Here is a 15,311-nt window from a genome sequence, read left to right as displayed (position 1 = left end):
CCCTCAGGCACCCCCACATCAATAGAGGAGTCTCTGTCAGAAACTCGGCCCAAACCTGGCTGAGGAGGCATATCAAGGGCACTTCTGTGTGGGAAGCACGTGGGCATCCGTCTGGCTCATTCCCAAGTCCACAGATGAAATCAGAGGCCTGGAGAAGAGTAGTCACCTGAGACCTGAAGCTCAGGCCTGGAGGGGTTAGGTTGAAAGCATCTCGCAGGCGGTGCCCTGCACGTCGGGCCCAGAGGGCTGGGCACATGGGAAGGGCACCTGGCCTTCACGCCGCGTGCCGCTGTGTCAGTGCTTTGCCGCCTTGGCGTCGTGCGGCCGATGGTGAGTGACCGCGCATGGCCGAGGCCGGGGTGGCGGGCAGGCCTGGGGATGCAGAGGTCCGTCCACGTGCAAATGGCTGGAAGCCAAGACCGCAAGCAAGTGTGCGGAGACAGTCTCCGAGCCGCGGACCCAGACTAAGGCAGCACGCCAGTGCGGTGTTGGGGTCCAATTGGGCAGCGGTTGCGAAGTTCGCGTTTCGGAACGGCGTGTGCAGCCTTTTCTTGGTGTGAAAGTGGCCGCTGCGACTGGGAAATGCAGATGAGGCCCGGGCCAGTGCAGTCGGCGGCGCGCTTTCCAGCGTCGAGGCCGCGTCTTGCTTTCGGCCAGAGCTTGGGGTCTTCCCAGCAGATCCGCCTGGGTGGATTAGGACCGCTTCTTGTTTGGGGGGCTTGACGGCCTGGAGCCAGTGCAGCAGGGGCGGTGCTGCCCTCGACTGCCTCTGGGATACACCTTACCATTTCTCAGTATTTCCCTCGGGGAAATGACCGAGTTGCCCTTCGGAGAGGTTGGGCCGGACCACGGCCTTCTGGACTCTTTCCCAACACTTCCTTTTTAGAAATCTTGCTACTTGAGAAGTTGGAAAAGTGGTATCTCTTGGTTCCTTTTCTTTGTTGACAGGTGGAGTCTGTAACTTTCTATCAACAAGACTAATTGAGCTTTTGCTCTGAGCCAGAAATTCAGCTGAAGCACCTTCCATGCCCTGGGGGAGTTCACTGTCACCACGTGAAAATACCAAGGGTTATGGTGTCTGTAACAACCTGATTAGGGTGTCAGCCCGGAGAATACAAAGGATGAAATGATTGCCTCTGTGGGAGGAAGGTAGGAGTCAAGATAAGTGTCCTGAAGGAAGTAGTATTTGAATGAATCTTTAAATTTTTTTAGTTCACTGGATTCTAAAAATTACAAATGAACTGCATGCTGATTTTCCTGTTGTAAATTTATTTATTTATCTATTTATTTTTGGCTGTGTTGGGTCTTCGTTGCTGCGCCCAGGCTTTCTCTAGTTGCGGTGAGCGAGGGTTACTCTTTGTTGTGGTGTGCAGGCTTCTCATTGCGGTGGCTTCTTTTTATTTTTTTTTGTTAACATCTTTATTGGAGTATAATTGCTTTACAATGGTGTGTTAGTTTCTGCTTTATAACAAAGTGAATCAGTTATATATATACATATGTTCCCATATCTCTTCCCTCTTCCGTCTCCCTCCCTCCCACGCTCCCTATCCCACCCCTCTAGGTGGTCACAAAGCACCAAGCTGATCTCCCTGTGCTATGCGGCTGCTTCCCACTAGCTATCTATTTTACGTTTGGTAGTATATATAAGTCCATGCCACTCTCTCACTTTGTCACAGCTTACCCTTCCCCCTCCCTATATCCTCAAGTCCATTCTCTAGTAGATCTGTGTCTTTATTCCTGTCTTGCCCCTAGGTTCTTCATGACCTTTTTTTATCCTTAGGTTCCATATATATGTGTTAGCATACAGTATTTATTTTTCCCTTTCTGACTTACTCCACTCTGTATGACAGACTGTAGGTCCATCCACCTCACTACAAATAACTCAATTTCGTTTCTTTTTATGGCTGAGTAATATTCCATTGTATATATGTGCCACATCTGACTCTTTTTGAATTATGGTTTTCTCAGAGTATATACCCAGTAGTCGGATTGCTGGGCCATATGGTAGTTCTATTTGTAGTTTTTGAAGGAACCTCCATACTGTTCTCCATAGTGGCTGTATCAATTTACATTCCCACCAACAGTGCAAGAGGGTTCCCTTTTCTCCACACCCTCTCCAGCATTTATTGTTTCTAGATTTTTTGATGACTGGTGAGATGATATCTCATTGTAGTTTTGATTTGCATTTCTCTAATGATTAATGATGTTGAGCATCCTTTCATGTGTTTGTTGGCAGTCTGCATATCTTCTTTGGAGCAATGTCTGTTTAGGTCTTCTGCCCATTTTTGGATTGGGTTGTTTGTTTTTTTGTTATTGAGCTGCACGAGCTGCTTGTAAATGTTGGAGATTAATCCTTTGTCAGTTGCTTCATTTGCAAATATTTTCTCCCATTCTGAGGGTTGTCTTTTGGTCTTGTTTATGGTTTCCTTTGCTGTGCAAAAGCTTTTAAGTTTCATTAAGTCCCATTTGTTTATTTTTGTTTTTATTTCCATTTCTCTAGGAGGTGGGTCAAAAAGGATCTTGCTGTGATTTATGTCATAGAGTGTTCTGCCTATGTTTTCCTCTAAGAGTTTGATAGTTTCTGGCCTTATATTTAGGTCTTTAATCCATTTTGAGTTTATTTTTGTGTATGGTGTTAGGGAGTGTTCTAATTTCATACTTTTTTTTTTTTTTTTGGCGGTACGCGGGCCTCTCACTGTTGTGGCCTCTCCCGTTGCGGAGCACAGGCTCCGGACGCGCAGGCTCAGTGGCCATGGCTCATGGGCCCAGCCGCTCCGTGGCATGTGGGATCTTCCCGGACCGGGGCACAAACCCGTGTCCCCTGCATCGGCAGGAGGACTCTCAACCACTGCGCCACCAGGGAAGCCCCTATTCCTAGATTTTTTATTCTTTTTGTTGCAATGGTAAATAGGAGTGTTTTCTTAATTTCACTTTCAGATTCAGTCTTCCTATCCCCCAGCCTTCCCTCCTGACCCCACCTGAGTGGAGACCTTGAAAATTGTTCCCTGAGGGCCTTTTGTTGCCAGCCAGAAGCTAAACGAGATAGGTGCATCATCCCCTTTTCCCTGCTGAGATCCTTCTGCCTACTCGCCAGACCTTTGCTCATCCAGGATCAGTCTCTCAAGCATTGTCTCCCTAATGACCATAGGATATAGTGTCACACTATTGTTTGCTGGACTATTCTTCCTATTTTCAGGTGGTTAATGGTTTCCAGTATTTTGCTTTAGCAAGGGTAATGATTATTAGTATAGTCATTGGAATCAAATACACTTGGATTCATATCCCAGCTCTGTCACTCTCTAGCTGTGTGACCTTGGGGAAGTGTGTGACCTCTCTGAGCTTCAGTTTCTTTGCCAATAAAATGGGGAGTGATAAAAAGCATTGCTTCCTAGGATTTTTATAAGAATTACATGAGACAGTTAATATGAAGCATTGAGTACATGCTTAGCACATATTCATTGCTTAAGTATCAGCTATTAATTTTGCAAATATTGTGTCATTTAGGATTAAGTGGGGACAAAGGGATAATTATCTAAGCTTCACTTTTCTCATACAAAAAGGTTGGTATTTGGGGGTCCTTATGTATTAAGAGTCTCTGAGTCTTGTTTCTGATGAAATGGGTGTTTAGAGGAGAAAGAAGTAGTTGGAGTGAGCAAAGAAGATTTCCCAGCAGAGCTAGAGTTCCAGGTTTGCATTATATTGAACTTGACCAAGATACTTACCTGTCTGGAAAGTTTATTGTGGCCTGACTTTGCCTCTTTACTCTAATCTTGGGTTTTTTCATTAATGCTTATTTTGTTAGGCCTTGTGTTTTATTGGCTGTATTGTGATGGACAGAGATTCTGCTTCTAACTGTGTGTTTTCTTGCAGGTCTGTGTGAACTGGAGAAAGTCTGACCTCCCTGCCTGGGAAAAGGCAATGCTGGAATTTGCACTTGCTATTTCCCGAGCTGATGACATAACAGATGACCATTTCAAAAAGCTCGAGGTGCACGGATTCAACCAAGAAGATGCCTGGGATATAGCTGCAATTTCAGCTTTTTATGCCATGTCCAAATGCCTTGCTCATTTTGTCAGTCTTGTTCCCAACAAAGAATTCTATTTGATGGGCAGAACCAATGATGTCAAAGACATCAGGAGTGAACCTGCTGCTCCCAAAGTATAAAAGTCTGAACAGAAAGGCCAGTGTTTACATTTCCAGCACATTGCATTATAAGACACCAGTTGGGAAGTAATTTTTTTAAATGTTTAGTCAATGGATAGGGAAGAAAGTAAATAAATTTGTTCCCTGCCTGCTTGATGAGATAGATCCTAAGGGACATGTGATATCTGGGCCTCGGGGAAACCTTTTACTTTTTTACTTTTGTTGTGATGTGAAAGGAGCATCAGGGACAAAGGAGTTCAGAGGATGCTTTAGGCATTCCTGATGAACTGATATCTGTGAATTTCAGCAATTGAAGTTGAACATATTTTAGCTTTTAAAAATAGTGTTACATGGAAATTGGTCTATATAGACTGTGTTTTGTTTTTTTGAGGGGGGAGTTCGCGCGCCTCTCACTGTTGTGGCCTCTCCCGTTGCGGAGCACAGGTTCCGGACGCGCAGGCTCAGCAGCTACGGCTCACAGGCCTAGCCGCTCCGCGGCATGTGGGATCTTCCCGGACCAGGGCACGAACCCGTGTCCCCTGCATTGGCAGGCGGACTCTCAACCACTGCACCACCAGGGAAGCCCTAGACTGTGGTTTGAAATCAATTCTGTGTTAACATGATGGTATATAAAGGCTCTGAAAGGCAGTGGGTAAACAGAAGCAGGCACCAAGTTGTTCTATCTTTAGTGCCTTCTCCATTAACCTCCAGTGATTTTTATTTAAATCATGGTCATCTCAATAGAATTTTAGTCCTTATGTAGTTTATCCTTATTTTAGGGTTTAGTAAAAATTATTTGGAACAAGAAGGTTCTCATATTTTAAGAAGTATAAGAAAAAACCAACCCTGACATTACTAAGCGACTCGTTCTGCATGTTACAACCACCACTGCCTTAAGTGTGTGGCTGTCTTAACTTTTCAGGAGACATTTTCATTATCTAACTGATAGAGGTACATGCAAACCTACAAAATGTCTTTGTTTCCATTTGACTTCGTTAGATTCTCTAAATTGCCAGGGAATAGTTCTTAATCAGTTTTAGGGCGATAGTTAATTTTGAATTGCCTGAACTGTGAAATCTGGTTATCTTGAGACAGCACAACTCTTGTTGCAGAGCTTGTGTTATTCTGTTGGAACTATATCTTAAATACCTTAGAATATGTAACCTTTTAAAACTGACTTTTGAGGGGAGGAGGCAGGGGCATAAAAAAAAAAGGAAAAATATTGAGTTTTATTTTACTTATTGAGAAAGTTAATAACATTGGTGAATATATCATGGTCAAGGTTTTATACACCAAAATAATTTTAGCCATTGGCCATAACTCGGGAATCAAGTAGAGGGCCTTTATTAAGTATCGGTTGCAGCCAGAAGTTGTAGGTCACTAAGGGACATTATTTGTTAATTATAAAACAGACCTCTACCCCTAACATGGGGAATATCTCCAGAGTAATGGCTGCCTTGATCTTCTCTGAACACTGGACACTTGCTTCTTGCCATTTTTCAGTCAGCTCATGGACAGAAGAGTTGAATAACTACTAACTTTGCTGGTGGGAGGAACTGCTGAATGTTCAGCCCTCTCTGAGTCTCATTCCTTTACTTTTGAGATCTTTCAGACTATCCTAAACAGTCACCAGATGGGAGCTTTCTATAACTCAGGTCTTGATCAAGGCCTAGAAGGGTTGTCAGTTCTTATACCTACCTCTTCTTATACCTCAGGCTTCCCTTCATTGAAGACTCTCCTTCCCTCCCCAAGAAACACACCAGTTCGTTAATCTTTTTCTGCAAACAAGTCCTATGTATTTGTCTTCAACAGCAGTGGTGAAGGGCCTTGCATCTGTTATGCCCTGCTTGGCAGAGGTAAGCAGGACTGACGGTGGGCTCTATTGCTTGTAAGGCTGAATTGATTCAGGTCTTCAGCTCCCCTCAGTGACTCCTGACTGGATATATGTTCCTTCCTGCAGAGAGGAAGGCTTTGGCCTTGATAAAGTCTTGACCTAGTAGGTCAAGTAACTGGGAGTTGGGCAGAGCTCCAGCGCACCAGTAAGCCCCATTTCCAGGCAATGTACAAACCAGGGCTTTTTAGTGCAGAAGTTAACCCGAGTCCCTAGATTCCCAGGCTGTGTAGGCAGTACACCATGCTACTTACTATGCGTGAGCAGCCCATAATATGGTCATTTCTTACCTTCGCTGGTCTCAGTGTAGAGATGATTATGTAAACAGTACATAATCATACCCAGCCTCTTGGACTGACTAGTCAGGCCCTGTCATCCCCAAGGACACAGTCTGGTCACTGACAACCACATACTGATAATGTCACAAGCGGTGCCCAGATGCTAAAGTTACTCCATGCAGCCCAGACCCTGGGCATCCTCAGTTGCGCGCCCACGCACCTAGTCGCTCCAGACCTCCAACCCTCCGGGACGCGGTACCCACAGTCGGGCGGTGTCCCTGCTTTCTTGGTCCCCAGCGGATGATGGCCGAGAGGCGGCCCGGGTTTCCCAGCCGGTGGGGTTAGGCCAACGTACGCCGGAAGTGGCGGCTGGGGCGGGAGCGCCGAGGTGTCGGCGGGCGGGGCAGCAGCCAGGAGCTGGGGGTCGGTGCGTTGGTCATGTTTCCCTTCGGGCCCGGTAGCCCCGGAGGGGACAGGGCGGCCGGAGCCGGGGCTGAGGAGCCAGCACCCCACGCGAGACAGGCTGCAGCTGCCGGGCCGCTCCCTTCTCCGCCCCCGTCGCTACAGCCGGGGGCTGACGCAGCCCCTCCCCCGTCGCCCTGCGGGAGCCCTCGCCACCCCTGCGCCCTTTCGCAGCCCCAGGCTGGGCGCGCGGGGGAGCTCCGGCCGCCCGGAGCTCTAAAGCCCTCAGCCGCTTCCGCCCAGGAAGAGCAGTCACCGCCCTCCCCGCCGCGCCGGCAACCTGGGCCTGACTGCAGGGCCGGGAGCCGGGGCCGGCACTGCCTCAGCGCCCGCCTGGGCGGCCCTGGCGCCCAGCTGTTCGGGTGGCTGAGAGAGCGCAGCCTGGGCCGCGGGCTGTTCGTGGATCCGGCACGAGACAATTTCCGCACCATGACTAACCTCTATGGTTCCATCCATCCCGCGGACTCGGTGTACCTCAGCACCCGCACCCATGGGGCCGTCTTCAACCTCGAGTACTCGCCCGACGGGTAAGCGCGGCCCCTCGGAGGGCGGGGACCCGTCTCCGCGTGGCGCGGCTGCCGGTGGGCGGCTGCCCGGGGCCCGCTCGCTCGGCCCGGGCCGGGGTTTGAGAGTCCGTTTGGGGCGGCCGGCCTTCGTGCCCCTGGCTCTTTATGAAGCACTCTGTCGCTATTGCAGGCTCCGTCCGGCCCTTGGAGGTAGGCGAGCCCGGGACTGGTTTGCTCCCCTTCAGGACCGGCGCTCTGTGAAGGAGAAGTGCCAAAAGCCCCCCGACAGGTCTGTCAGAGCCAGTCCAGAGCTAGGGTTTGCTGGCACACCGTAGATGCTCAATAAGTACGCTTTGAATAAATGCCCGTTCTTTCCCTGTCACACTAGGCTTGTGTTTTTCCCACCTAAGCTTGGTCAAGGGTACGGAGCCTGCAGACTCCCTGTTCCCTGTGCTGACTTGCCCTGAGGGGACAAGTGCGCGGTCCGTCGTTCCTTTGCTCCAGTAAGATACTAAGACACTGCAGAGAGGTATGTTGTGATGTGGGACATCTGTGAAGTTCCACGCTAGACTACATTCTTCTGTTAAGGGTATCCAGCCTTTCTCCTGGCTGACTAAAATTTCATGTTTGGCCTCGGTTTACTTTGGGCTATGGAGAATTTTCAAAGTGATATATGTATGTATATATATATTTTTTTACTGAACGAGGTAGTTTATTACTCAAAGGGTGAGAATAATCAGGATATGACGTTAAATTTATGAGCGCAGTCAAATTTCAAATTGTGTGCATGTGCACATACATGAGTACAAGAAGCTTTTTTTCTCTGAGAAGGTGGGTAAAGCTAGATTGTGTTTTTCTCTTTGCAGTAACTGAGGAACAAGGGCAGAGCGTGGTTAAGGTGACTCAAAAGAAAAGAGGGATACAATTCAACTAACAAATAGAAGATTAGTCTTCAAGGAAGACATACAGGGTTCTCAGAAATTTGGCCAAGATCAAGTATAGAATATTATTCTAATTAGAATAGAAATTTCAGGTAAGGAAAGGATGATTAACTGAATCTAAGTTGTAACTGTAAAGCTCACCAAGTTCACATGGTTAGCACATAGGAAAAAGAGGATTTGAATTCAGGCAGTCTAACTCCAGAGTTCTTAATCACTGTACTAATACCAAATTACATGGATAATTACCTTAACAATTAGCATTTTCCTACCTGAAGATTAATTTAAAATCTATTATAACAAATATATTCTAACATTAAATATGGCATGTTCATCTATTTTGAATACTTGTACCGTTAATCTTAAAATACCACTTTTTCAATAGGGAGTTGCTTTTCAATTTTCTGTAGCAATGAAAACCATAATTTACAATTCTTATAAATATATAAATTGGCGCTTATTATTCTGGAGCACTGAGGGAAGAAAAAATCTGTTTCCCTCATTGGCTCAGAAGCAGCTACCAAAATAAAAAGCTATAACTTCCAAGATTGTTCACTTTCCTGCTGACATTAGTGAGGCTAGGGCACCAAGCATGAAGTACACCAGAGCCATTTCAGCTTCTGCTTTCAGGAGAACATAGAATGGTAAATAGAAAAGGACCATATCATTAGGGAAAACACTTTATTTCCAAGTTTCTAAAATAGTATTAAAACAATAAGGGAAAAATGCAAATTATATAAAGTAGTATGACGGCACATCAATCACAACTTCCTAACAAGCCCTTTCAACATTCAGTGCTAATTGCTGAAACACTGAAATAAAGTGATGTTTCAATTATTTGGTCTTAAACAATGACAGGTTTAAGATTCACCTGATTAAAAACCATCCACACCAATGTAATAGCATATCATAAGATAATTGGCTAACAGTTTTTGCAAATGGCAGTTGTTAACATATTTCTTCCACACATATAAATGTTGTGCTGAGGAGGGGAGTAAGATGTTTTCTGCCTTTCTTTTATGATGGGTTGTAGAAGCATTCATCTCTTCCTCTCCTATATTATCAATTTGTGAAGTTGGACTACAATTCATTCTCTCCTCTTCTTGCCTCTGGAGTCTGTCTGCCACAGCTTGGATAGCTTCTGTCCATTCTTCCCTTTCCTCTGGAGTGTCTACATGAAATGTTCTCTCTATTAACAGTGGTCCACTGGAGACATCTGATAATAAATGTGTTTGGCTTTGGTCGTTCTGTTTTCATTAACTGGCATTTTGCTACTGAAAAGTTGTTGAGGGGATAAGGTAAATCCACATCTTGGGGTTTCTCTTTATATCCTATGAATGAGCCATCTGTCTTCAAAAGGAAATATCTTGGCCTCCAGTTTTTTATATATTCTCCCCTCTTCTGAACCCAACCTTCTTTCACAGTGGTAACGTTGCTCATGATGGTGCCCCTCTGAGCCCCCAACTTGGAGAAAAGGTACTTTGTGATACCACCTTTGAGGTTTGGATTCTCTGCCGCTGCTGCCCTTCCCACTCTGTAGTGATGACTCAGCCTCGAAAGTCAGCGGCTGCCTGCAGCTGCTCTGTGTGTGTGTGTGGGGGGGCTGCGGAGGGGGGAGGGCAGGCATCTGGCTGCAGGGGAGGGAGGGAGGGAGCTGGCCGGGCCATGGAGCTGGAGCAGGAGGCTCAAAGTGATATATATATTTTTTAAACTTTGTTTTGTGAGTACAGGAACAAGTTCAACAGCAATCAAAGGAAAAAATTTACACATGGTTCCACCATGAGCGGACATAGATAATACAACTCTTACCCCATCAAGGCCTCTGGATTCTTAGTCATTTGCTTAGCTATTCATTCATTCATTCATTCCCTCCCTCGTTCAGCAAATATTGGGTTGGCCAAAAAGTGCCTTCTGTTTTCACCAAGATCTTTATTGAACAACATAGTCATCCTTTTGTTCCACTATCTTCTGCCATTTTTCAGGAAACTTCATAATTCCATCTTCCCAAAACTTTTTATCTTTTTGAGCAAAGAACTGTTCCAGGTGCCTTTTACAGTCTTCCAGGGAATTGAAATTTTTTCCATTAAGAGAATTTTGTAAAGACCTAAATAAATGGAAATCTGAAGGTGCAATATCTGGTGAAAACGGCGGGTGAATCAGAACTTCCCAGCCAAGCTGTTAACAGTTTTTGCCTGGCCATCAAAGAAACATGCAGTCTTGCGTTATCCTGATGGAAGATTATGCATTTTCTGTTGACTAATTCTGGACACTTTTCATTGAGTGATGCTTACAGTTGGTCTAACTGGGAGCAGTACTTGTTGGAATTAATCATTTGGTTTTTTTGGAAGGAGCTCATAATAGAGGACTCCCTTCCAATCCCACCATATACACGACATCACCTTCTTCGGATGAAGACCAGCCTTTGGTGTGGTTGGTGGTGGTTCATTTCACTTGCCCCACGATCTCTTCCGTTCCACATTATTGTACAGTATCCACTTTTCATTGCCCGTCACAGTTTGTTTTAAAAATGGAACGTTTTCCTGGGCTTCCCTGATGGCTTAGTGGTTGAGAGTCCGCCTGCCGATGCAGGGGACACGGGTTCGTGCCCCGGTCTGGGAAGATCCCACATGCCGCGGAGCGGCTGGGCCCGTGAGCCATGGCCCCTGAGCCTGCGCGTCCGGAGCCTGTGCTCCGCAACAGGAGAGGCCCCAACAGTGAAAGGCCCCGCGTACCGCAAAAAAAACAAAAAACAAAAAACAAAAACGTTTTCTTTACGTTTAAGTAGAGAATCGCATGTAGAAATACGGGGAAGAAGGTTTTTTTGCTTAACTTATGTGGAACCCAAACATCAAAGTGATTCACATAACCAAGCCGGTGTAAATGATTTTCAGTGCTTGATTTGGATATTTTGAGTATGTCGGCTATCTCCCGCATGGTATAACGTTGACTGTTCTCAATTAATGTCTCAATTTGATCGCCATCAACTTCAGCTGATCTACCCAACCATGGAACATCGTCCAACAAGAAATCTCCAGCATGAAACTTCGCAAACCACTTTTGACACGTTTGATCAGTCACAGCGCCTTCTCCATACACTGCACAAATCTTTTTTTGCATTTCAGTTGTGTTTTTACCTTTCTTGAAATAATAAAGCATATGACGAAAATGTGCTTTTTTCCTTCCATCTTCAATAATAAAATGGCTACACAAAAATTCATCAATTTTGATAAGTTTTTTAAAAATGTACACTGATATGACAGCTGTCACATACAATCTAACAAAATTGTTTTGAATGAAGTTAAAGACACCTAAGTGCTACTAGAGCCATTTTACAGAAAAAGCTGAACAACCTTTTGGCCAACCCAATATTTGTTGAGCACTTGCTGTGCTCCAAGGCAGAGGTGGCAGTGGTGAGCAAACCAGCTAATGGCACCGCTTTCATTGGTCTTGGGACGTATTGGTTCAACTAGACATTAATAACCATACTAAATAATTTCTTAATGTATATTTACAAATTGTGATACAGGCTTGAAAGAATCTGTTGTGGACTAGAGTTTTCAAGGTTTCCCTGAGAAAGTGACACTTGACCTAGATTGGAAAAATGAGTAGAAGATAAATTAGTCAAGATAGTGTTTGGAAGGGGATAGAAATACTTTATGTGGAGGAACTGGTATGTCAAAGGACCTGTGGTTGGAGGAGCAGCATATCATGCTAGAGAAGCTGAAAGAAGATAGGTTAACAAAGTAAAAAATTGGGCTGAAGAAAGACATAAAATGTGCTAACAAAGGAACAAAGCAACAGAATCTGGAATCACTGATTCCAGTGATTCACCTGGAATCACCTGGAATCACCTGTTTCCTTTCACTGTTGCAAATGCTTTTTCTTAATCAGACTCAGTTCTGGGATCTCTGGGGTTTCTCCCTATAGCAGTTGACTTGTAACAGTGACTGTGCACCTGAATACAGAGAAAATTGGTGAGGGGAGAAACTGTTTTGCTGAAGTTTATCCATGGAACCTCCTCTCCCCACTTTCTTCCTCAAGCCCTATTCCTAAAGCTTCTCCCAAAATACCAGGAGTCTGTTCCTTATAACCCTTCAGTTCCTTTTTTCAACATATCCCAGTTCCTCTCCTCCCAACCTCCGGCCTTCAGAAGTAGCTATTTCTACTCTTTGGAGGTGGGATTTTAGGTAGAGGGTGAGAGGGATAGAATGAGTTATGAAGAAGGAATTCTCATTGCCAGTGCTATTAGAATGAGGAGTATATTACTGATAGTTCTTGTTTGAATCTGGGCTACATTTTCCTATAGTAACATTTTTGTAAAAGGTGGTTAGGTACTCTAGTACTTAAAATAATTTGATAATGTGTAATTATGCAATTAATATGTACTTTAGAAAACGTAGGCAGTAAATGAGCTAAAAGAAGCTAAATATCATTTATGATCCCAGAGATTGAATGGCTATCTAAGGAATTTTTTCCTTGTATATATTTATTTTATTTATTAAAAAAAAATTTTTTTTTTTTTTTTTGGTCATGCTGTGCAGCTTGTGGTATCTTAGTTCCCTGACCAGGGATTGAACCCAGGCCATGGCAGTGAAAGTGCCAAGTCCTAACCACTGGACCGTCAGGGAACTCCCTGTGTATGTTTATTTTAACATAAAGATAGAATCAACTATTTTTTAGCCTGCTTTTTTTCATATAATATATTACAAATTATTTATGTTAATGAATATATTTCTACAACATTATTTAAAATTTTTCATTAGTTTAAATAAACTCTCTCTAAACAAATATTTTAGATTTATGTATGCCCTTATGGTAAGTCCCTAGAATGAGTCAAAGGTTATGAAGATTCTGGATACCTATTATTGAACTGCCCTCTGTGAAGACTGTACCAATTCTTATTCCTGTCAGTCCCATATGAAAGTACTTGTCTTCCCATACCCTTGCCAATATTGCACATTGCCATACTTTTTCATTTATGTCAAGGTGGTAGGTGAAAATGGTTCAGTGTTTTAATTTTTTAGTCTTTTGACTACGTCTACTAATATACCTCAGATTTTTATAGGACTTAAAATGGTTTTATATAAAATGACAAACTGTTAAATGAAATGATTTCTCATATCCTTCAGTCATATATGAGTTAAATCAGCTTACTGGATACCGTAACCACTGTCACAAGGACTTCTCAGTACAAAAAGAAGAGGTGATACAGAAGGTAAGAATTAAAATTGTGAATTTGATAGAGACCAGACTAGAATTTGGCACTTAAAAAAAAAAAAAGAAAGGATACATGGACTAGAAGGTAATTTCTAAAGAATTCCAAAAATGTTTTAAGCAATAGCAACACTGTCAATATAAATCTGTCAACTCCTAAAATGACATTTTGAAAAAGGAAATATGATATTAATAGATTAGATAATATGGGACTTTCTTAGGCTATACTCTATGAGAACACATTAGGCACTGCTGTAGAGAAAATTAGTGTATTGGAAAATAGAAGTGAAGAAGTTATCCAAAATGCAGACAAGAGAGACAGAGACTGAAAATATGAAGGAGGCTTAGTGACATGAAGCGTAGAGAGAAAATGCATATCATGTACTTGGTCAGTTCCTAAAGAAAATGAGATAGATAATAGGGTGAAACAAACTTGAAGCAATAATAGCTGAGAGATTTCCAGAATTGAAGAAAGGTACCAAACCATGATTTAAGAAGCCCAGCACACCCCAAGCAGGAATTCTCCCTAGCCATGTAGTGAAACTGCAGGACAACAAATATAAAATCATAAAAGCTAGAGAAAAAAACCTTCAAAGGAGTAACTATGTGAGTGAAAGCCAATTAGTCATCAATAATCATGTAAATTAGAGGACAGTCGTGATTATTTTTTACTATGCTGGAAAAAACTGCCAATCTAGATGTCTGTACCTAGCAAAGATAGGTTCTTTGTTCTTGTCAAGAACAAAGATGAAATAAATACATATGCACCCAATCAGAACTGTAAGGTCAGAGATATTAGAAGGAATGAAGAACAAAGGAAGTGGAAAATTTGTATGTAAAATTAAATCTGATTTTCTCTTTTGGGATTAACAAAGATGTAGCTAAAATAGTAGACAACAATAGCATAAATTATGAAAGGATGCTCAATTCCTTTTTTCTTTTTTTTGAGGGAGAATTGTGATATATTAACTTTAGGCTTTAATGTGTGCGTACCACCAAAAGACAAGTAAATATATTATTTCCAGACTAGTAGAAGAAAAAATTTTGGAATGAGAAGAAAAAATTCCAAAAGAAGTCAAGAAAGGGAAAGGAGAAAAAAGTATAAAAGGTATAACAAAAAGCACAAAGAATGGCTGAAAATAAATCCAAATATTACTAATTATAATATAGAAGTACTAGTACTTCTTGTACGTAGGAGAGAGAGGCATATATCAAACACATTCTAGAAGGATAGAGAAAGACATATCAAACATTCTAAACAAAAGAAAGCTGGTGAGCTATATTAATATACAAAATAGGCTTTAAGGCAAAAAAAAAAAAATTACTAGAGTTAGAAGGTTACTTCATAATGATAATAGCTCAATTCACCTGGAAGATAAAACAGTTCTGAAATTGAGGGTTTTTTATTTATATACATCAAAAATTGATAACTTCAAGGAGAAAAGAGAAAAATTTATCATCATAGGGGATGATCTTAATACACATTATAGCATACCTCAGTTAAGCAGGCAGACACAAACGTAAGGGTACACAAGACAGAAACAGCACCACTTAAAATCTTGCTCTAAAGGGCATGTATAGAATACTGCATTCAGGCCTGATATTCAGCTAGTACACATTGGTTCACCTGTACCAGTTGTTAAAATATTAATATATATCCATGGTGGTTGAGTAGTTAGTTACTGCCCCAAGCTCACTGAGTGCCTTCCTAGTGCTTAAGCACCTTCCATAGGATCTCTCAGTAACCCATTATATAGCAACTAAAGATTTAAGAACTGGCACAGCAACCTGCCAAGAAACATCTTACTAGAGACCTTTAGCATCCACTCTAAGCTCTTCTCCCCATGCCAGGTATCCTCCCCCACACACAAAAAATCCA

General features: G+C 43.0%; 1 protein-coding gene across 1 annotated transcript in view; it reads left to right on the top strand.

The window, feature by feature from the left end:
* Positions 1-6,750: 6,750 nt before the first annotated feature.
* Positions 6,751-15,311, top strand: part of DCAF10 (DDB1 and CUL4 associated factor 10) — a gene marked incomplete at its 5' end in the record, with an annotated part of 55,010 nt that continues 46,449 nt past the window's right edge. The window contains one exon of the mRNA XM_082656163.1: positions 6,751-7,301. Within this exon, the coding sequence (XP_082512289.1) occupies positions 6,751-7,301 (551 nt within the window). The remainder of the gene's footprint in view (positions 7,302-15,311) is intronic.

The sequence above is a fragment of the Grampus griseus genome (genome assembly GCF_964374135.1).
Source record: "Grampus griseus genome assembly, chromosome: 6".
NCBI lineage: Eukaryota > Metazoa > Chordata > Mammalia > Artiodactyla > Delphinidae > Grampus > Grampus griseus.
The sequence above is the reverse complement of the archived record's forward strand: the minus strand, read 5'-3'. Positions and strand labels throughout refer to the sequence as shown.